At 42.7% G+C, this 16,449-nt stretch overlaps 2 protein-coding genes across 2 annotated transcripts; one reads left to right on the forward strand and one right to left on the reverse strand.

Annotated features, from left to right (window-relative positions):
* Nucleotides 1–186: 186 nt before the first annotated feature.
* On the forward strand, nucleotides 187–4,129 carry maf1b (MAF1 homolog, negative regulator of RNA polymerase III b). The gene is made up of 8 exons (XM_054765736.1): nucleotides 187–657; nucleotides 888–979; nucleotides 2,180–2,311; nucleotides 2,381–2,543; nucleotides 2,620–2,738; nucleotides 2,883–3,002; nucleotides 3,079–3,171; nucleotides 3,243–4,129. The coding sequence occupies exons 2-8, from the start codon at nucleotides 897–899 to the stop codon at nucleotides 3,265–3,267; spliced, it is 735 nt and encodes a 244-aa protein (XP_054621711.1). The 5' UTR covers nucleotides 187–657; nucleotides 888–896; the 3' UTR covers nucleotides 3,268–4,129.
* On the reverse strand, nucleotides 1,974–16,242 carry arl8 (ADP-ribosylation factor-like 8). The gene is made up of 6 exons (XM_054765737.1): nucleotides 15,732–16,242; nucleotides 12,913–12,973; nucleotides 7,266–7,413; nucleotides 6,897–6,980; nucleotides 6,663–6,814; nucleotides 1,974–4,348 (listed from the first exon to the last, which is right to left on the reverse strand). Exons 1-6 carry the CDS (start codon nucleotides 15,775–15,777, stop codon nucleotides 4,300–4,302), a joined length of 540 nt encoding a protein of 179 aa, XP_054621712.1. The 5' UTR covers nucleotides 15,778–16,242; the 3' UTR covers nucleotides 1,974–4,299.
* Nucleotides 16,243–16,449: the final 207 nt, after the last annotated feature.

Genomic DNA, 16,449 nt, shown 5'->3' on the forward strand with positions numbered 1-16,449 from the left:
AAGCTGTTGTTTTTTCAATTTAGGTTTTTATGCTATTTTCTATTTCATTTTTTAAGACATTTGACACTGCTCGAGCGATCTTGGCCAATCACAAGAGCCTTGGTGTGATTGGCAAATTCGCCGGCCAATCACGAGGTCTACGTTAGTCTCGAGGGTTGTACGTCATAAATGAGAAGGGGCTTGGCTGTATCGGACAGAAGACTGTTATTGACCAACAATTTCCTGCGTTAGTAGGGCTCGCCTGATAGCAGACTTATTGTTACATTTTATCCGACTTAATAGTTAGTTTTTGCACTCCTATTGGTCGAGTCGCTTGTTAAACCGGCGACTTGATCCCGACAATCCGAGTTTTGAGTGCACTTAGGTCGAAAGGGATGCCGCCAAAGACACACTCCGACGGGCGCAAGCAGTCACTGGATGTCATCTCGTCGCATTTAATCGGAAAGAGTAGTTTTTCTATAAACTTAAAGAGCCTCCGAGCAGCGCAGCCTCCACCGAGTGTATGTGGAACAATTGTTCACTAAGAACCGGAAATAATAAGACAGCTAGCTTAGCATTAGCGGCGACGTCTCTGGAGCGAGCAAACAAGCCGAGAGGGAGAAGGTCAGAGCGATACTTTGTGGAAGTTCATCTGCTTCTGTGCGGGAATATTCTTTAGTAAGTCATTCTGTGGAAAATGTGTCGTATTTGTCTTACTTTTAACCCCCACCATCTTTTGTTTCCGTGCACGAATGGTGGGGGAGGGGCTCGGAGGATGCGTGTCATGTCCAAAATGTCCGCAAAGGGGCGATGTTGGTGTTTTGGGGTTTTCCAGCACTTCGCGATAAGCGAGATGACATTTCTTTACACTTTTAGAATCCTGCATCCTAATTTCATTTTTCCCCCAGACGACTGCAATGAAGCTGCTGGAAAACTCCAGTTTTGAAGCCCTCAGCTCGCGTTTGTGTGCAGAAACAGGAGAGTCTCGCATTCTTGGCAGGTAACGTTTGTCTTGTTTTTATCCACAGTTTCATTTTCTGTTGCTGATATTGCGGCAACAATGTGAGCGTAATTAGGAGTTCATGGGGGCAGTAGAGCGTCGCACTTGTTATTCAATGTGGCAACGAGAGATAACCTTTAACTTTAGATTATGTAAGACGTCAAGCCTGCGCTTATACTGTAGTACACACACACACACACACACACACACACACAGACAAGCTGTTTCCAAGTGTGTTAAGATGCCGTACAGGTACGGTACACCGTACAATATGTGGCGGCTTTTAGTATTAGTGTTTAGCTGCTTAGTGGATTAGTCAATGTCTTTGTAGAATTATTGGTGTATTATTAAAATACACTAATCTCTTTTCATTATGATAGTTCAACTTTTTTCATTTATTCACATCAGTGTCTCCTACCATAATATTAACACAAGTAATTATTTTAAAAAACACCGTATTGAACACTAACATTATTACAAACCCCCCCCACAAATTAAAGAAATAACCACACTGAATTATTAATGAAAACACCCAACAGTAATTATTTCCAAAACAATTATTAAAAATAAAGGTGATAATTAAAAGCTAATGTAATTATTTCAAAAACATGAAGGAATTACTAATAAAAAATTATTTTACTGTTATTTTTAATAATTACGAATAAATTTTAATAATTACAAATAAAAGCGCTAATAGTAATTATTTCAAAAAACAGTAATTAGAAAATAACAGCACTGAATTACTAATGCAAACGCTTACACTACTTATGTCAAAACAGTAAAAACACAAACAGTAATTAAAAATAAGAGTAATGAATAACTAATAAAAACACTAACGCGTCAAAACCAGTAATGATTACAAATAACTGAGTTACTAATTAAAAACACAGTAATTTATTAAGAAAACTAAAATTAGAGGTAAAAACATTAACAGTAATGATTTATTTAACACTCGTAGAATAAAAAGACAGTAATTAGTAAAAACGGTTTATTATGTAAAAACACCAAGAGTAATGAATTAGTGTGTTGTGTGTGTGAAGGTTGTAGTCAGTGTTTGTTGACATTGTCATGTGTAAAAGGAGGACAGCCTAAAAATACAGGACTTGTTCTTACATAACCTCTGTGGCTGGCAGTGTGACATGCATCATGCACATGTTGGTGCTACTTGAGCAATGTTGCTAATGATGTGGTCACTGACAGGATCGAGAGCTACTCCTGCAAGATGGCGGGAGATGACAAACACATGTTCAAGCAGTTCTGCCAGGAGGGGGAGCCTCACATCCTGGAGGCTCTGTCCCCGCCTCAGTCCACCGGTACCACCAGCCCCTCTCAGTGAGTGTGGTCCCCCCAAGTGCGGTCAGAGCGAGACCCCCCATGACTGATGAAGTGTGTGCTATGCAGGCTGGCTAAAAGCAGCGAGGACGGGGAGAACCCCCTGAGCGACAAGTGCTGCAGGAAGACTCTCTTCTACCTCATCGCCACGCTCAACGAGTCCTTCAGGCCCGACTACGACTTCAGTGCGGCGCGGGCCCATGAGTTCAGCCGGGAGCCCAGCCTCAACTGGGTAGGCAGCACGACAGCCATCTTTTCTAAGTGTTGCTGCCAAAATGTTTGGTGTCCATCACGTGCGCTACTTCCAGGTGGCCAACGCTGTAAACAGCAGCTTGTTCTCCGCTGTGGGAGACTTCAACTCTGTGGGCCCTGAGCTGTGGAGCGCTATAGACCAGGAGATCAACCTGCACGCCTGTGACATCTACAGGTGGGTCTTTTGATGGAAGGAAGTAGCGCCACCTCATCTACTGTCATCTTACATTTTCTTACAAAGTTTTGTTCTAAACTGCGACTGAAGTAACGTCGCCCTCTGGTGGTTGACTTTGTCATGAGTTACATGTCTGTCTCTCAGCTACAATCCTGACCTGGACTCGGACCCTTTTGGAGAAGAGGGGAGCCTCTGGTCCTTCAACTACTTCTTCTACAACAAGAAGCTGAAGAGGATCGTCTTCCTTACGTGTCGCTCGGTCAGGTGAGCACCCGCAGTGCAGATTCTCCATGGTAGATTGGTTGGATCGCCATCACGTGGCGCATGTGTTGCCTTGCAGCGTCTTGAGCGCTTACGGCTGTGACAGTCTGGACAACGAGCTGGACATGGAGCTGGAGGACGACGACGAGATGGACGCTTTAACAGAGGACAGGTGAGTTGGTCCTGTGCGACCTGTTATGGCCACGTGATGCCAGTCACTTGACTTGTGCTTTCCTCTGGCAGGTGTCCTCGGGCTCTGTGTGTGTGAGAACAAAACCGCTTTTCCTGCTCGTCCTGTCACTCGTTTTTGTTGGAAGTCATCTAAAGACTGATGCATGTTTTCTCACTGGCTTTATTTGATGTCATAAGCAGGACGCTGCCGTAGTCTCCAAAGAGACCATGATGGTGGTGGTGGGTGTGACGTGCCCGCACCAGCGTTAACTTGGGAAGCTGAGTTTAACCTTGTGACGCATTTTCATGACAAACTTGTCAATTGCTAAATTTCCTGTGAAAAAGCTAACATTGACCTTCCCTGTCGGTCGCAAAAATATTGCCAGTTTTTACTGATTGTCTTTTCTTCAAAAGTGAATGTATAGTACAACTTTAGACTGTCCTGTGTGTTGAATATATTGCAGATGTGAATAAAAAGCATTGGTTATGATGATAAAGCATAGAAGAAAACCATTTAATGAAACATGTTAACATGTAACACGGTACCTGAGCCAGTCAAAGGTGGTTAAGGCTGAGCTTTCCTGTGCACCAGGCCATGACTCAAATACTGACGTCTTTTCACTTTGCTAGAAAAGTGGGAAATAATGCACACATGCAAGAGCACCATTTATCTTTAAAAAGAAAAACAAACATGAAAATACTGTCATTAAAAATGATCCTCACGCCCGTGAAGGCAGAGCATAAACAGAACGCTAAAAGTCTGACATGAGCAAGAGGAGATTCCAGTTTGACGGCATTTGGGCGACAAAGCGTGACGGGGGTCACGTAGCTTATGATGAGTGTGTAACACGCTGTGCAATGACAAACATCCTCTTCATTACTCCAATACTCACCATGCCTTTTGTTTGACCCTGAATGTTTGTTCAAAATGAAAACTGCCTCCATGTGGTGAACGTCTTGTCCTTTGACTCCTGATAAAACCGTAACATTTTAACAGTGTTAATTCCCAGACAAGCAGCAACTTTCTGTCCGTGCTGTCGTCTGCCGAGGTCCACATCCAAAATAAAACAGCAAGGAAATGCTCTCGTGGGGGGCATGTCCATGTCTGTGAAGAAGGGGGGGGGGGAGGCTATCTTAGTCCAGCCCGGGAGGTCATCCACTCCAGACCCTGACAAAGACTGCAAACACAAAGCATATTACAAAATATTTTAAAAGGACGTCAAAGCTTTCCTTTCATCACCCAATAGGACATGTTTGATGCCTTTGATATGAAGAGGTATTTGTGCAGAGAGGAATTGTACATTTCGTAGAAAACAGAAGATAGTACTGCTGGAATGATGTTAGAGTTCACACCGGCACCTAACAACTAAGCATTCAACAACGTTTACACTGCGTGCTTATTCCATACACTTATCTAACGCAAGAAAGTCTACCAGAGTTGACTTGATAATCAAGCGTCCTATAACATCTCACAGTATGAAATGCCAAATGCATAATAATAATGTATAACTCAATTGATTAGTTTTAATTCCATTTATTCATTCTAATACATCTAGATCTTATTCAAAGTATTTTTTTTTATTATGACTTCAATTATGTCCAGAATTTTCATGACATCTTTTAAAAAATTTGAATATCATGAAAAAGGTTCATATTGTTTGTCACTCGTTCAGAAAGGGAAAGCCATATATTACATTGATTCATCACAGTAATGCCTCAATCTCACTTAATTGGTCCATCATAAGTGAATTTCCGTGAAGTAGGGTTCCTTTTTTATAAATGGAATACTTTCATAGTTGCGGCATAGAAATGTGTTTGTTTTGTTTTTTTTAACCTTTATGAGAGCCTTCTAGACATGACATGGCGCCTTATATGTGCACCAAGTTCCAAAATCTGTAAATGTTGTGTGACTTTGATGAGTGCAACGCTCGGCTGACTGGGAGCATTTCCTAACGACACGCTGCTTATATAGACGAAAGGCGGACGTGACTGAGGACAGCATGCGGATGTTAAAAAGGAGAAGGGCACGCCCCCAGTAGGTATTTAGTGCCGGTATGTGCATTGTGCAAAACAACATCGGTTTGGCTAAGGACCCCTGAAAATGGCGCCTACGAAGAGACATCAGTTATGCGTTGCATCATTTCTGAGGAGCCGCACGGCAACAAGAATGACTGACAATGACGAGAGGGAACCTGGCGTGTTTCATCGAGAACTTGCCCCGCTGTTCATTTCGGATACAGAAGATGAGGACTTTGATGAATTTGTGGATGAGGATTGATCAAAAACATAACGTGAGTACATTTTTAAATACCTCAATAAAAGTACAACCGAACTCAGTTTTGCTCCCGCTGCCTTTTTAAGCTTGCTAGCTAGCCAGCGTTTACCATGACTGCGCCAATAATATGGTGCGACTTGTTAAATACAGAAATAGCACCCGCAACTGAGACTGCGCCTTTTGATACGGTGCGCCTTATGGTCGCAAAAATACGGTATGTTGCTGTATTTGTGTGCCAGTTTTAGGGGAGTTGAGTTTTATCTTGGCATGGGACACTGCTGCAACAGTAGCTTATGTGCTTTTATTAGAGATTATTCTTCCTGTTGTTCGATACTTCAAACGTGCATAAAAGCCTGCTGTGGGGGCAATCAAGTCTGGTGCTCGCTCACCCACCATTACTGACACCTAGTGGCCAGAGTGAAATAATGTCCATCTTCACGACATCTTTGAATGCCTTAAATTTGTATTTTAGCAAACAAAAAATACAATTTCCTTAAATATGCATATTTTGGACTTGGCCTTTTAACCACAAAATTGATGATTTATTAATAAATTTGTGAAAATCCTGAGAGTGAAACTGCAAAATTGCAAGAGCAAAGTGGTGAGGGATTTACTCAACACGGTGAAATATTTCAAGCCTGAAACAGAAGAGTTGATAGGCTTATAAAGCCCACAAAATCAGTGTCTCAGAAAATTAATATTACATTAGATCAACAAAAAATATTTTTTTTAAAACATTTCTATGCTTGGTTGGAGCTCCTTTAGCCGTTGCTAATTATTATATCATTTTTATTATTGTTTTTTTCATTAATTATCCTGGTTTAATACTACTACTGCATCCAAACTCATATTTACATACATACACATATACAAGTATTTATATGTATACACGTACATGTAGTACCTACATCATTGGTAATAGGACCTTTTCCCCTACTTAAGAACAATTCGACTTAAGAGCGGTCGTCTGGAACCAATTGTGTTTGTTAGTTGGGGACTTAGTGTACTTGATAGTCTGGTGTGTTTGCTGGCCAATCAAGTCACTGAACCAGTCTCTGGTTCCTTTGGCAGTGTGGGCAGGAGCTTCTGAAGCTCTCCCAAATGATTGAATTGATTTTGCTGGACAATCAGTGTTACTCGCCCACGTTTTCTTCCACTGCGCACCGTGAGGGGCAACAGGAAGAGCACCTGTAAAGTCTGTAGAGCTTCAGCCTTACCCTTCTCCTGTCAGTGCGCAGCAGGACTGGATGTGCCAGGGGTGGTCTTTGATGGAGCTCAGAGTCAAGTATTTGGAGATCTCTGCCGCCGACATGCAGTCCTTCATGTCCTGCTTATTGGCAAATATCAGCACAGCTGCTTTCCTCAGGTCCTGGGGGGGGAGCACAGGGAGGGGCGTTAAAGGATCCAGCTGGACCTTCTTTGACAACAACGAACAAAGAAGTGGTGCTGACCTCATGAGCCAACATCCTGTAGAGTTCCTCTTTGGAGATGGCCAGACGCTCCCTGTCTGTGCTGTCCACCACCAGGATGACAAACTACAGGACAACACAAACACGGCTTTCAGGCGGGCAAAGTCATTACACTTCATTTACGACGCCACCGTTGGCGGCTATGCTAACGAGGAGGACAAAAGGAACGCTCAATGCGGGCAGAAGGCCATCAGACACGGGATGACTGTTGCCATGGTAACCACTTGAGCTGCTCTTTTGTTTCCACCTCCGTCTGCTGCTTCCGTCAAGCCAGATGAAAACATGAGCGTGCAACCTTTGACCTGGGCGGGCTGTCAGCTGCCATGCAGTCTAAACAAAGCGTGCGTGTACCTCTGTGTTGGAGTAGTACGTGTTCCACGAGGACCTGAGAGACTCCTGTCCTCCGATGTCCCACATGAGGAAGTGAGTGCTCTTCACCACAATCTCCTCCACGTTGCTCCCGATGGTGGGAGACGTGTGGACCACCTCGTTCATGAGACTGAGGGTGGGGGCAGGAAAGAAGGGATTATTAGCCTTTAGCATAAGTCACTTTGATAAGAACAACCAACATCTCAGACTCCAAAAAGATTGCGACTGTGATAAGGTGGATTATGGTGATCATTTAAAAATGATTTATGGAATAGGTCAGGGGTCTGCAACCTGCATCTCCAGATCCGCATGTGGCTCTTTCATCCTTCTGCTGTGGCTGCAGCTGGTTTATGCTTCTGGGTAGTAACCATCCCTTCCGAGGCGGTCATGAGCCATTCAAAGTTGTGCATCAGAGTTGAGCGTGTACTGTGCAATTCTCCACCAAAGAGCTACAGGGAGTGTATTCTGGTTCGTCAACTATTTAGCGTTCTTTGTCGCTTATGAACAATGGCGGCTAAAAACGATATGGAGAGTTGTGGTGCTCTGGAACAAAACGATCAGGGTTCTATGCTGCAGATTCCGATGATTATCAGTGGTTAGAGAGGACGAGACGCCTTCTTTAAAACACAGCTTGAAACCCAATGTCGTCCACCGCCAACAAAGGCCGGCCATCCAGTCCCACAAATCCAACCGTTTTTCGGACTATACACATACAGGCGAGTGTCCAGCGCTGGCCACATTAGCCGCCGCCCGACTGATGATCACATCATGATGCTCGAAAACGTGGCTTTTGTGATCGGTGTGGTCTAATTGTTGTTGTGGCTCCAAGCCGGTTTTCATTTGGTGGAAACCCCGGTAATGTTTCTACTAACTTTGAATGCACACATTTGGTGAACAGCAGGGTGCATTCATGTCACACATGCAAACTGTTTAAAGCGATTCTCGTGTTTTGGGCCGGCAGGTGCCACTGTGTTTACTACGGTGGTTCCCACAGGTTGAAAATCTATTTGTGGTGATGAGGTGTGGCGGCATCATCATCATCATCATCATCATCTAATGTGTATAATTTGCCATGATGAATGGTTTCTTTTTCAGAAGGTGAAACAATGCAGCTAAGTACAACTGGTGTGGTAGTGTGATTGCTTATCTTTTTTTTTTTTTTTTTGGCAAATGAAGGTTCCTTATTGGCCAAAGTGCAGCATTAATAGTTCCACCTTGTAGGCTAACAATGCCAGCTCACTCTGTTGTCCGTTTCTCATGATATTATGCCAGAAGGGTCTGAGAGGGGGATTTGCTTCATTTTAGCAGTCATTTCCTTTTATTGTTGCCTTCATGCATTGTGTCCATTACAATGGACACAATGCATTCTGCATCTGAGAATGGCTTCTTGGGCGTACGTACTCAAAATCCACACCGTTAAGTGAGCACTCTGTTGCTCTTTGTTGTTGTGTCATAAATGTGACAAGAACCTAACTTGATGATGACTTCAGTGCATTTAGGTTGGAATTCTGAGGAAATGTCTCTTCAAAAATCCAATGCGTTGCCTGACACTGCTGTTATAAAGTGGACATCTCCGTCACAGCTATTAAGGACGAGTCTTGGAGAGTGTCAATACGTGAACTGTTCCAAACTGAAATTGAAAGTAAAAAGCAGCAGTGAACGCAGTAACAGTCCGTGTACGGCTGGCATGTAGACATATAGTGAAGGAATACAGTTCGGGGGCCACAAATATTGGCTACTGAGGGGCCCTGATCAGTAGTATACAATTATTACTAGAGGTGTACCAATAGAAACTTTTTTCCACTTCTGATATGATACTGATATTGCAACCGAAGTATCAAACATGCTTTTATGACTTATTTTGTTGCATGGAATGTTAGAAAAGGCTTGATCGAATAATATTACTCAGAAGGCATTTAAACTCGACATTACTCATCACTGACACGAGCACCGTCATATTATAATTAATGACTTTTTGCCATCTGTGGGAGTTTCTCACACTGGTGGTTTGAGGGATCGTCTCGGTACTCTTCATGCTGTCTTGTGTGATGCCGCTTTAAAGGCGAGATTACATTGGACCTATGTATTAAACTTCCCCCGGGTGTGTACCACCACGGGAAACCTGTGCATGACAAGTTTTGCACTCAGATGCAATGTTTGTTTTCCTGACTTTACAGCCGACATCGTTCCCTCCTACTCCTTGCTACTTTTAGATGCAGGCAGATACAATCCGACTCATTTTTTGCCAATATCGGATCAGTACACCCCTGACACAATACAACCACCTTTATTATTATTTAACTTTTATTTGACTTATTACTAAGGGTGCCCCTGTACAACTTTTCCCACTTCTGATACTACAGAAGTATATCCTAGGTTTCCTCCTAGGATTATCTGAAGCTGTGGTGGTGGGCTGCACTGGACTGCTGCCGCTGTGTTGTGCCGCTGCTGTAGCTGCAATTTTTTCATGACAAATAGCGATGTTTTATGACTTATTTATTAATTTATTTATCATTTTTCAACAACCAGAAGAACATGAACAGAAAACAATGTTAATTTATGTTAATTTAATGGCAAAGTTGCTGGGAGCAACTGAAGTGAGTCTGAAATGTCGAGCCTCCTCTTGTAATCCGATCTGTCCAATAAAACAGTATAAAAGTACAGTAGACGCCCCTACAACGTAAATAATCCGTTCCAAGAACCTTTATGTTATAGGGATTTTATGTTATACGAAGCGTAAAATACATGTAAATAGCCTAATCCGTTCCAAGGTCTTCCCAAACTCACACCTTTGGGCCTTCAAAATATTTAAAGTCCACCAAATATGGTGGGAAAATATAACAAAACAGCATAAACATAGAGTAACAATCCAATATAAAATAAGGTATAATGGTCGATGGGGAACGGCCGTATAGTCTAGCAACATCACTTCATTTCATACCACCGTCATGCTTCTGGATCATTTCCTGCTTTGTTTTGATCAACAACTTAGGGAAATTTTAACACAAAGAAAGGTAAACAAATGAAAAAGAGATTTCAATGCATGCGAACTAGTTTAGGGGCGACTACGATGAACAGAACAGCATGTCTCTCAAACACACCGACGCGCTGGATTAGTCAGCCAATGAGATGAGAGCGTAGGTGGTGCGCCGATAATCAGCCAATGAGAGCATGAAGCGTCAGAATTTGTGGATAACTTACTGCTTCCTTTTGATCGACAACTTTTCCCTTTTTTCTTATCCCTTACACTTGGTTTAGGGCCCATGACCCATTAGGGGTCATTTTAACACAAAGAAAAGTAATGAAATTAAGAGGAGATTTCAATGCGTGCAAACTAGTTTAAGGGCGACTACGATGCGGAAGGGAGCTCACATACAAACATGGACGTGCTGGATAAGTCAGCCAATGAGATAAGAGTATAGGCGGTGCCCCGATAATCAGCCAATGAGATGAGAGCGTAGGCGGTGCCCCGATAATCAGCTAATGAGAGCGTGAAGTCAGAAGTGTGTACCAAGTGTACTCTGTTAGCCTCTCTGTCGCTTGCACGGACTTGACGCTTTACATTATATGGAATTCCTTACGTAATACGATGCAAAAAATTTACATAAATTCTTTACATTTAGTGGAATTTATGTAAAAGGAGGTTTATGTTATGCAAGGTACTACTGTACAACATTTTGTACTATTTGACACATACCTAAATGCAATAAACTAACACTATTAAATTACAGATACAATACCAATATTAATCCAATTTGTAGTTTCACTCTTCTACCACTAGGTTGTGCATAAATGTACGCATTTTCCTACACCCAAACACAAGTACAAGTGGATAAATCCCATACTTTGCGTGGGAATGTTCTTATGCACACTGTACGCACACGTCTCTGCAGTGTTTGCTTTGCAAGATATCAGAAACAGGCAAAAAAAAAAAAAAAAAAAAAAAAAAAGACAAGAGACAACAGCAGCAACAACAATTGTGACAAGAACAGAACAACAGAAACTACGTCAGCAAATAAATGTCTGTGATGACTATAAAGACACTGACGAAAAGGACAAAATAATAAACAACCACAATGACAATGCATAAAACATAATAGCAGTCATGAAATGATGAACTATGATAGTGACCACAATGACAATACTGCATTGAAACAGTCACACAATAGTAGTAATGAGATGATTATGATAGTGAACAGTAATTACTGTAATGCACATCATTGTAAAAAAAACAAACAAAACAAACTATAATCATACTGCTGATATCACCGTCGCTGTAATAAAACCAACAACATAATAACACCCTGGTTAACTCAGTGAGTAATGTGGGGAAGTACGTAGGTACTGTGAGTGTGCATATGTACAGGTATCTCTGTATGTGAGGAAGACTTCATATATTTAAAAGGTGCAAGAATGTGTGGGCGTGTAATTGTCACTGAGAATGCATGAAAGGAAAGGGGCCGCACTCCACCTCCCAGAGAGCCCCGCCCCAAAGAGCCAGGTCGAGCCCCCGCCGTCAGAAGGCCACCAGGCCCACAGGGGCAGGCAGCACAAAGATCAGTGCCCCAAGAGCCAGCCCAGAGAGCCCTCCCCCCCGGGAAGACCAGCCGGGGGCCGCAGAGAGGTAATCCCAGCCAAAGACAGGGTGCGGCGGGCCGGAGGACAGCCAACCCCAGAGACCAGCGAGAGATTACACCCCACCAAGGCAGACGAGTACTGGGGGCCACACACCGGCAGGCCCAGAGACGCCCTCACAACCGGAAAGAAGCCCGCCCACGCCAGACACACACACACACACACACACACAGTGGTCGACTGCCCGACACCCGGAAACCTCGCTCTATCCCCCGTTGGTAACCCCGTTGGTTGTATGCCCGGGGTCCCAGGCATACAATCCAGAACCCAGGCTCGGAGAGCGCGGACCGCCGGGGAGCAGGAAGACACCAGGCCACACCATCCCAACGGTAGGACGCCACCAGCAAGGCAGACAGAGGAGCCGCGAGGAGGAAAGCGTTGTTTGCCTTGTTTTAGTGATATTTGACAGGCTTTTACATTGCCAATGTGGTGTTTGTTAAAAATTTAACAAAATCATAGTTAAAAACCAGTGAAGTAAGAACCGAAGGTCCATACACAATTTATACATCACTGACATGTAATCCACCAACTCTAAATAATTCACGATGAAGCGGAAAGTTTGTTTTTAAATAGTATTTTTTTCTACGTCTCGAGGATCACCATAACCAGAACCAAAGCAGACGTCATTTACACACACATTCAATGTGAACGACCACACGTATGATATGTAGAGCGCTAGGTTACCCATGTGACAACTAGAAGCACGTAGCATTCTGTTCCCCTACCCGCATAGGTACACAAGCTGAAATGACCACAATCGCTCCCTCGTGAGGCACACAGCGATTGGCCAACAATGGAATTAGAGATAGTGCATGTCAACTGTACTTAACGTACGAGTGGGGAAAAATGGAGACAACCATCTCAAGAATCCGACTGTTTTAGTGCATGTAAACGCACTCACAGATGAACACTAATTACTAACTTGATGTAAACCAATAGCACTTGTGTTGATGCCATGATCAGGTGTACCTAATGAAGTGTCATTTCAACTTACAACTGGTAGAGGATCGTTGTCTTCCCAGCGTTGTCGAGGCCAACAATGATCACCTTGTGTTCTGCAAAATAGAGGACTGCACATTAAAATTAACAGAATACCAAATATGATGCATAAATAGAATACTACACACAGAAACAAAAACAATACAGAACATGGACATGATGTACGTGAAGAAAAGTATAGTGAGGAGATCACATGTTGACTGTGTGCCAGTCCTTTCCTGGCTGTGTTTTCAAAATAAAGCAGCAGTCTTCCCTTCGCCCTTTGTCATTCATTCATTCATCATTTTACACCCAAATTAAGAATGTTCAACTTAAAAAAGGTTTCATGGTGGCACGGGTTTGACCCTGGAACTGATTTCAATTTCCATGACCTCCTATGCCAGGAGTGTCATAACGTTTTCCAGCGAAAATTAAAAAATTAAATTAAAAAGATTCAAAAGGCCCATTTTGATTTTACTTTTTTTTTTTTTTTTAAACAGGCTAAATAAACCCACGTAACAGCTATGTTATGGGTATTCTATATTATGGGTAACAAAAGTATATTATTTGTATTGAAATTTCAACTATTTCACCTTACAATATGCCTTTTCCCCAGTTTTTCTATTTATTTTGTTTAACTGTATTTTGAGAATGTACTTTGGACACCCCTGTACTATGGAAACAATTATTGGCAAATGCAAACTAGAAGTGTGTAGGAAGGAAGAAAGGCCGGAAGTTGACCTGTAAATAAAACTTGTCAGAATTGTTAAAAAAATTCACCCTCGAATGGAAATGACTTCATTGGTGCTGACCACAACTCGTCACGCCATTTTAACTTGTTAGCTTGCTGAAGACCACGAAGACATTCACGTATATCTACATGTGTACGTACACGAACACACAATAAATAAATGCAACACTTGTTTTTGCTTCTATTTTTCATAAGCTGAACTCAAAATGGAAAACTTTTTCCTCTGTACACAAAAGACCCATCTCTCAAATATTTACAAATCCCCAAGAGAAATTGACATTTTCAGCAGCTCTGCAAAAATGTCATAATCAACTTATAAACAAAGAGATAAGAGATAAGAAAAATAAGAAAATAGAATAAATAAACCAACACGGAACAGATCACTTCAAATTCAGGTGCAAAATAATACATAATAAGTCCAGCCTTGTGTCTTTTTAATCGCTGCCCCTCTGTTGTGTTGAAAAGCCGGATGGAAACTGCTCTTCTGTTGGAAGATGATGCTGGTTGTCCATGATGTAAAGGATGGCCTTGCTTGTGTATAAATCTTGTGCATTCATAATCAATCCACCTCGAGTGGATATAAAAATGCTGATTAGGCAGCATGAGTGTTGCACAGGTGTGCCCTTAGGTTGGCCACGATAAAAGGTTGCTCCCATGGACTCTATAAATCGTAAATGGACTTACATTTATATAGCATTTTCCTACCTTCAAGGTAGCGCTTTGAACCCGTTACCTCATTCACCTACTGATGACGCAGCATCAGGACCAACTTGGGGTTCAGTATCTTGTGCAGGATACAGGAAAGGCAGGAAGGATACAGGATAAAAACCACATCAATCAGGTTGGGACAAGACCGCGCTACCACCTGAGCCATGCCGCTCCCAATCATGTACAGATCCTCGGGGTCGTGCATTATCATGTTGCAACATGAATTGCAGATTAATGGTGAAACAGTGGGCCTCAGGATCTTATCACAGTATATAACCCCCATCACCACCATGGGCCCACTCCATCCACAACATTGACATCAGCAAACCGCTATCTTTCCACTGCCCTACACAGACAATACAGAACTTCACCTCTCCTAAGCGCCAGCCATCACCAAATGTGAGTCGTCGGTTACGAGGACAAACTTCCATCAGATCGAGACCCCGATGGCGACGACAAGTATGCAGAGGAGCTTCCGCGACACGGTTTCTGACTGGTTGTGTAAAAATTATTTGCTTATGCAAACCAATTGTTGCAGCAGCTGGCTTGAGTGGCTGTTGTCAGACGTGTGGTGTGGTCTTCTGTTGTGAAGCCGGTCGGATACACGGCCAAATTCTCTGGAATGCCTCTGGAGACGGCGTACGGTAGAGAAATGAACATGCAATTCAAATCCAACAGGGCTCGTCGACATTCCTGCAGTCGGTGTTCCAACTGCACGCTCCCTCAACACTTGCCACATCCGTGGCATTTGCTGTGTGATAAAACTGCACATTTTGGACTGAATCTTTTATTGCGGCCAGTCGAAGGCAGGCCTCTGCAATTATGTTGTCTAATCAGCAGCTTGATATGCCACACCTGTGAGGAGAATGGATTACCTCAGCAAAGGAGAAGTGCACACTAACATAGTTAGCATATTAGTCAACATTATTTGAGAGAAATAGGCTTTTACACACAAACACAAAGAGCCTTGGCTCTGCCTCTGTATTCATTTTGTGAACCCCACAAAAATGGCTTATTTTTTCAGTACATAACGGGCACGTAAAATGTTTTCTTAAAAAAAAAAAAAAAACACCAAGGCAGCAGTTATAGTACCACAAAATGTAACTCTCTCCCAAAACTTGTGGCCACGACTGTATATATAATGTATATAGCACATACATGATCTCCTCAAGAGACGGGTACATTTTCACGTCTTTTGTCTGGAGGCAACAACTAACTACGAACACTCAAAAGTCGACGATATTCTGTCAGTAATGATACAGTACTTCATTAGTTGAATAAAAAGCTTGCGTTTTCTGAACTTTTATTATTTTTCGGAAAAGTTCAAGTTTTTTTGCGTTTGCAAGCGGAACAATAAAAAAAAAGTCTTTACGCACCTTGGTTACAGAAGAAGCTCCATAGTTTGGCGAATATGAGGCCCATTGCTTAAAAGGCTGATAAAGTCCTTTATTCCTAGAGTAAAGTGGACCACGGTACCGAGCTTGAGCCCTTGGAGTCCACTGGCTGCGGCTAACTAACATTAGCAAGCATTAGCTTACGTGAGCTAACAGCAGCGCGATGCTCTCTTGTCCGCAAAAAGCCTCGCTGACTTTTTCAACATGGACTCCATGCGGCCGGGAGGCACCTACAATGTCCTAGGCGCAACTAAAAAGACGCGAAACGCCAACATGGACGGAGAAGGTTGTTAGTAGTTATTAAACCGTTTTTTGTCGCCTTCGGTGTGCTGCGCTCTGTCTGCTGTAGTGATGTATCTGTCCCGAATGCAACGGCTCTTGAGGCGGTTCTTTGGAACGAACAGGAGAAGGCGGCTCTTTTTTTGTTCGCATTTCTTCTTCTGTTTTTATTGGTGGTTGGCAGTCAACTTCTGGTATACATTTACTGCCGTATTCTGGTATGGAGTGTGGATCAAAATGATTAAACAGCATACGTGCCCAAATTGGCATGCTTGCTTGTCCATCCTCATTTTTACGGGCAGTTCCTACAAATGTTTTGCCATTTCATATCACTGCTTCACCTCACACTGTATTTGTCCATAGATTATCCTGTAGTTAATAACAAAAAAAATCTGAAGAGCCACTTGGGAGCCGAAAGGAC

Source organism: Dunckerocampus dactyliophorus, chromosome 21, assembly GCF_027744805.1.
Source record: "Dunckerocampus dactyliophorus isolate RoL2022-P2 chromosome 21, RoL_Ddac_1.1, whole genome shotgun sequence".
In the NCBI taxonomy this organism is placed as follows: Eukaryota; Metazoa; Chordata; class Actinopteri; order Syngnathiformes; family Syngnathidae; genus Dunckerocampus; species Dunckerocampus dactyliophorus.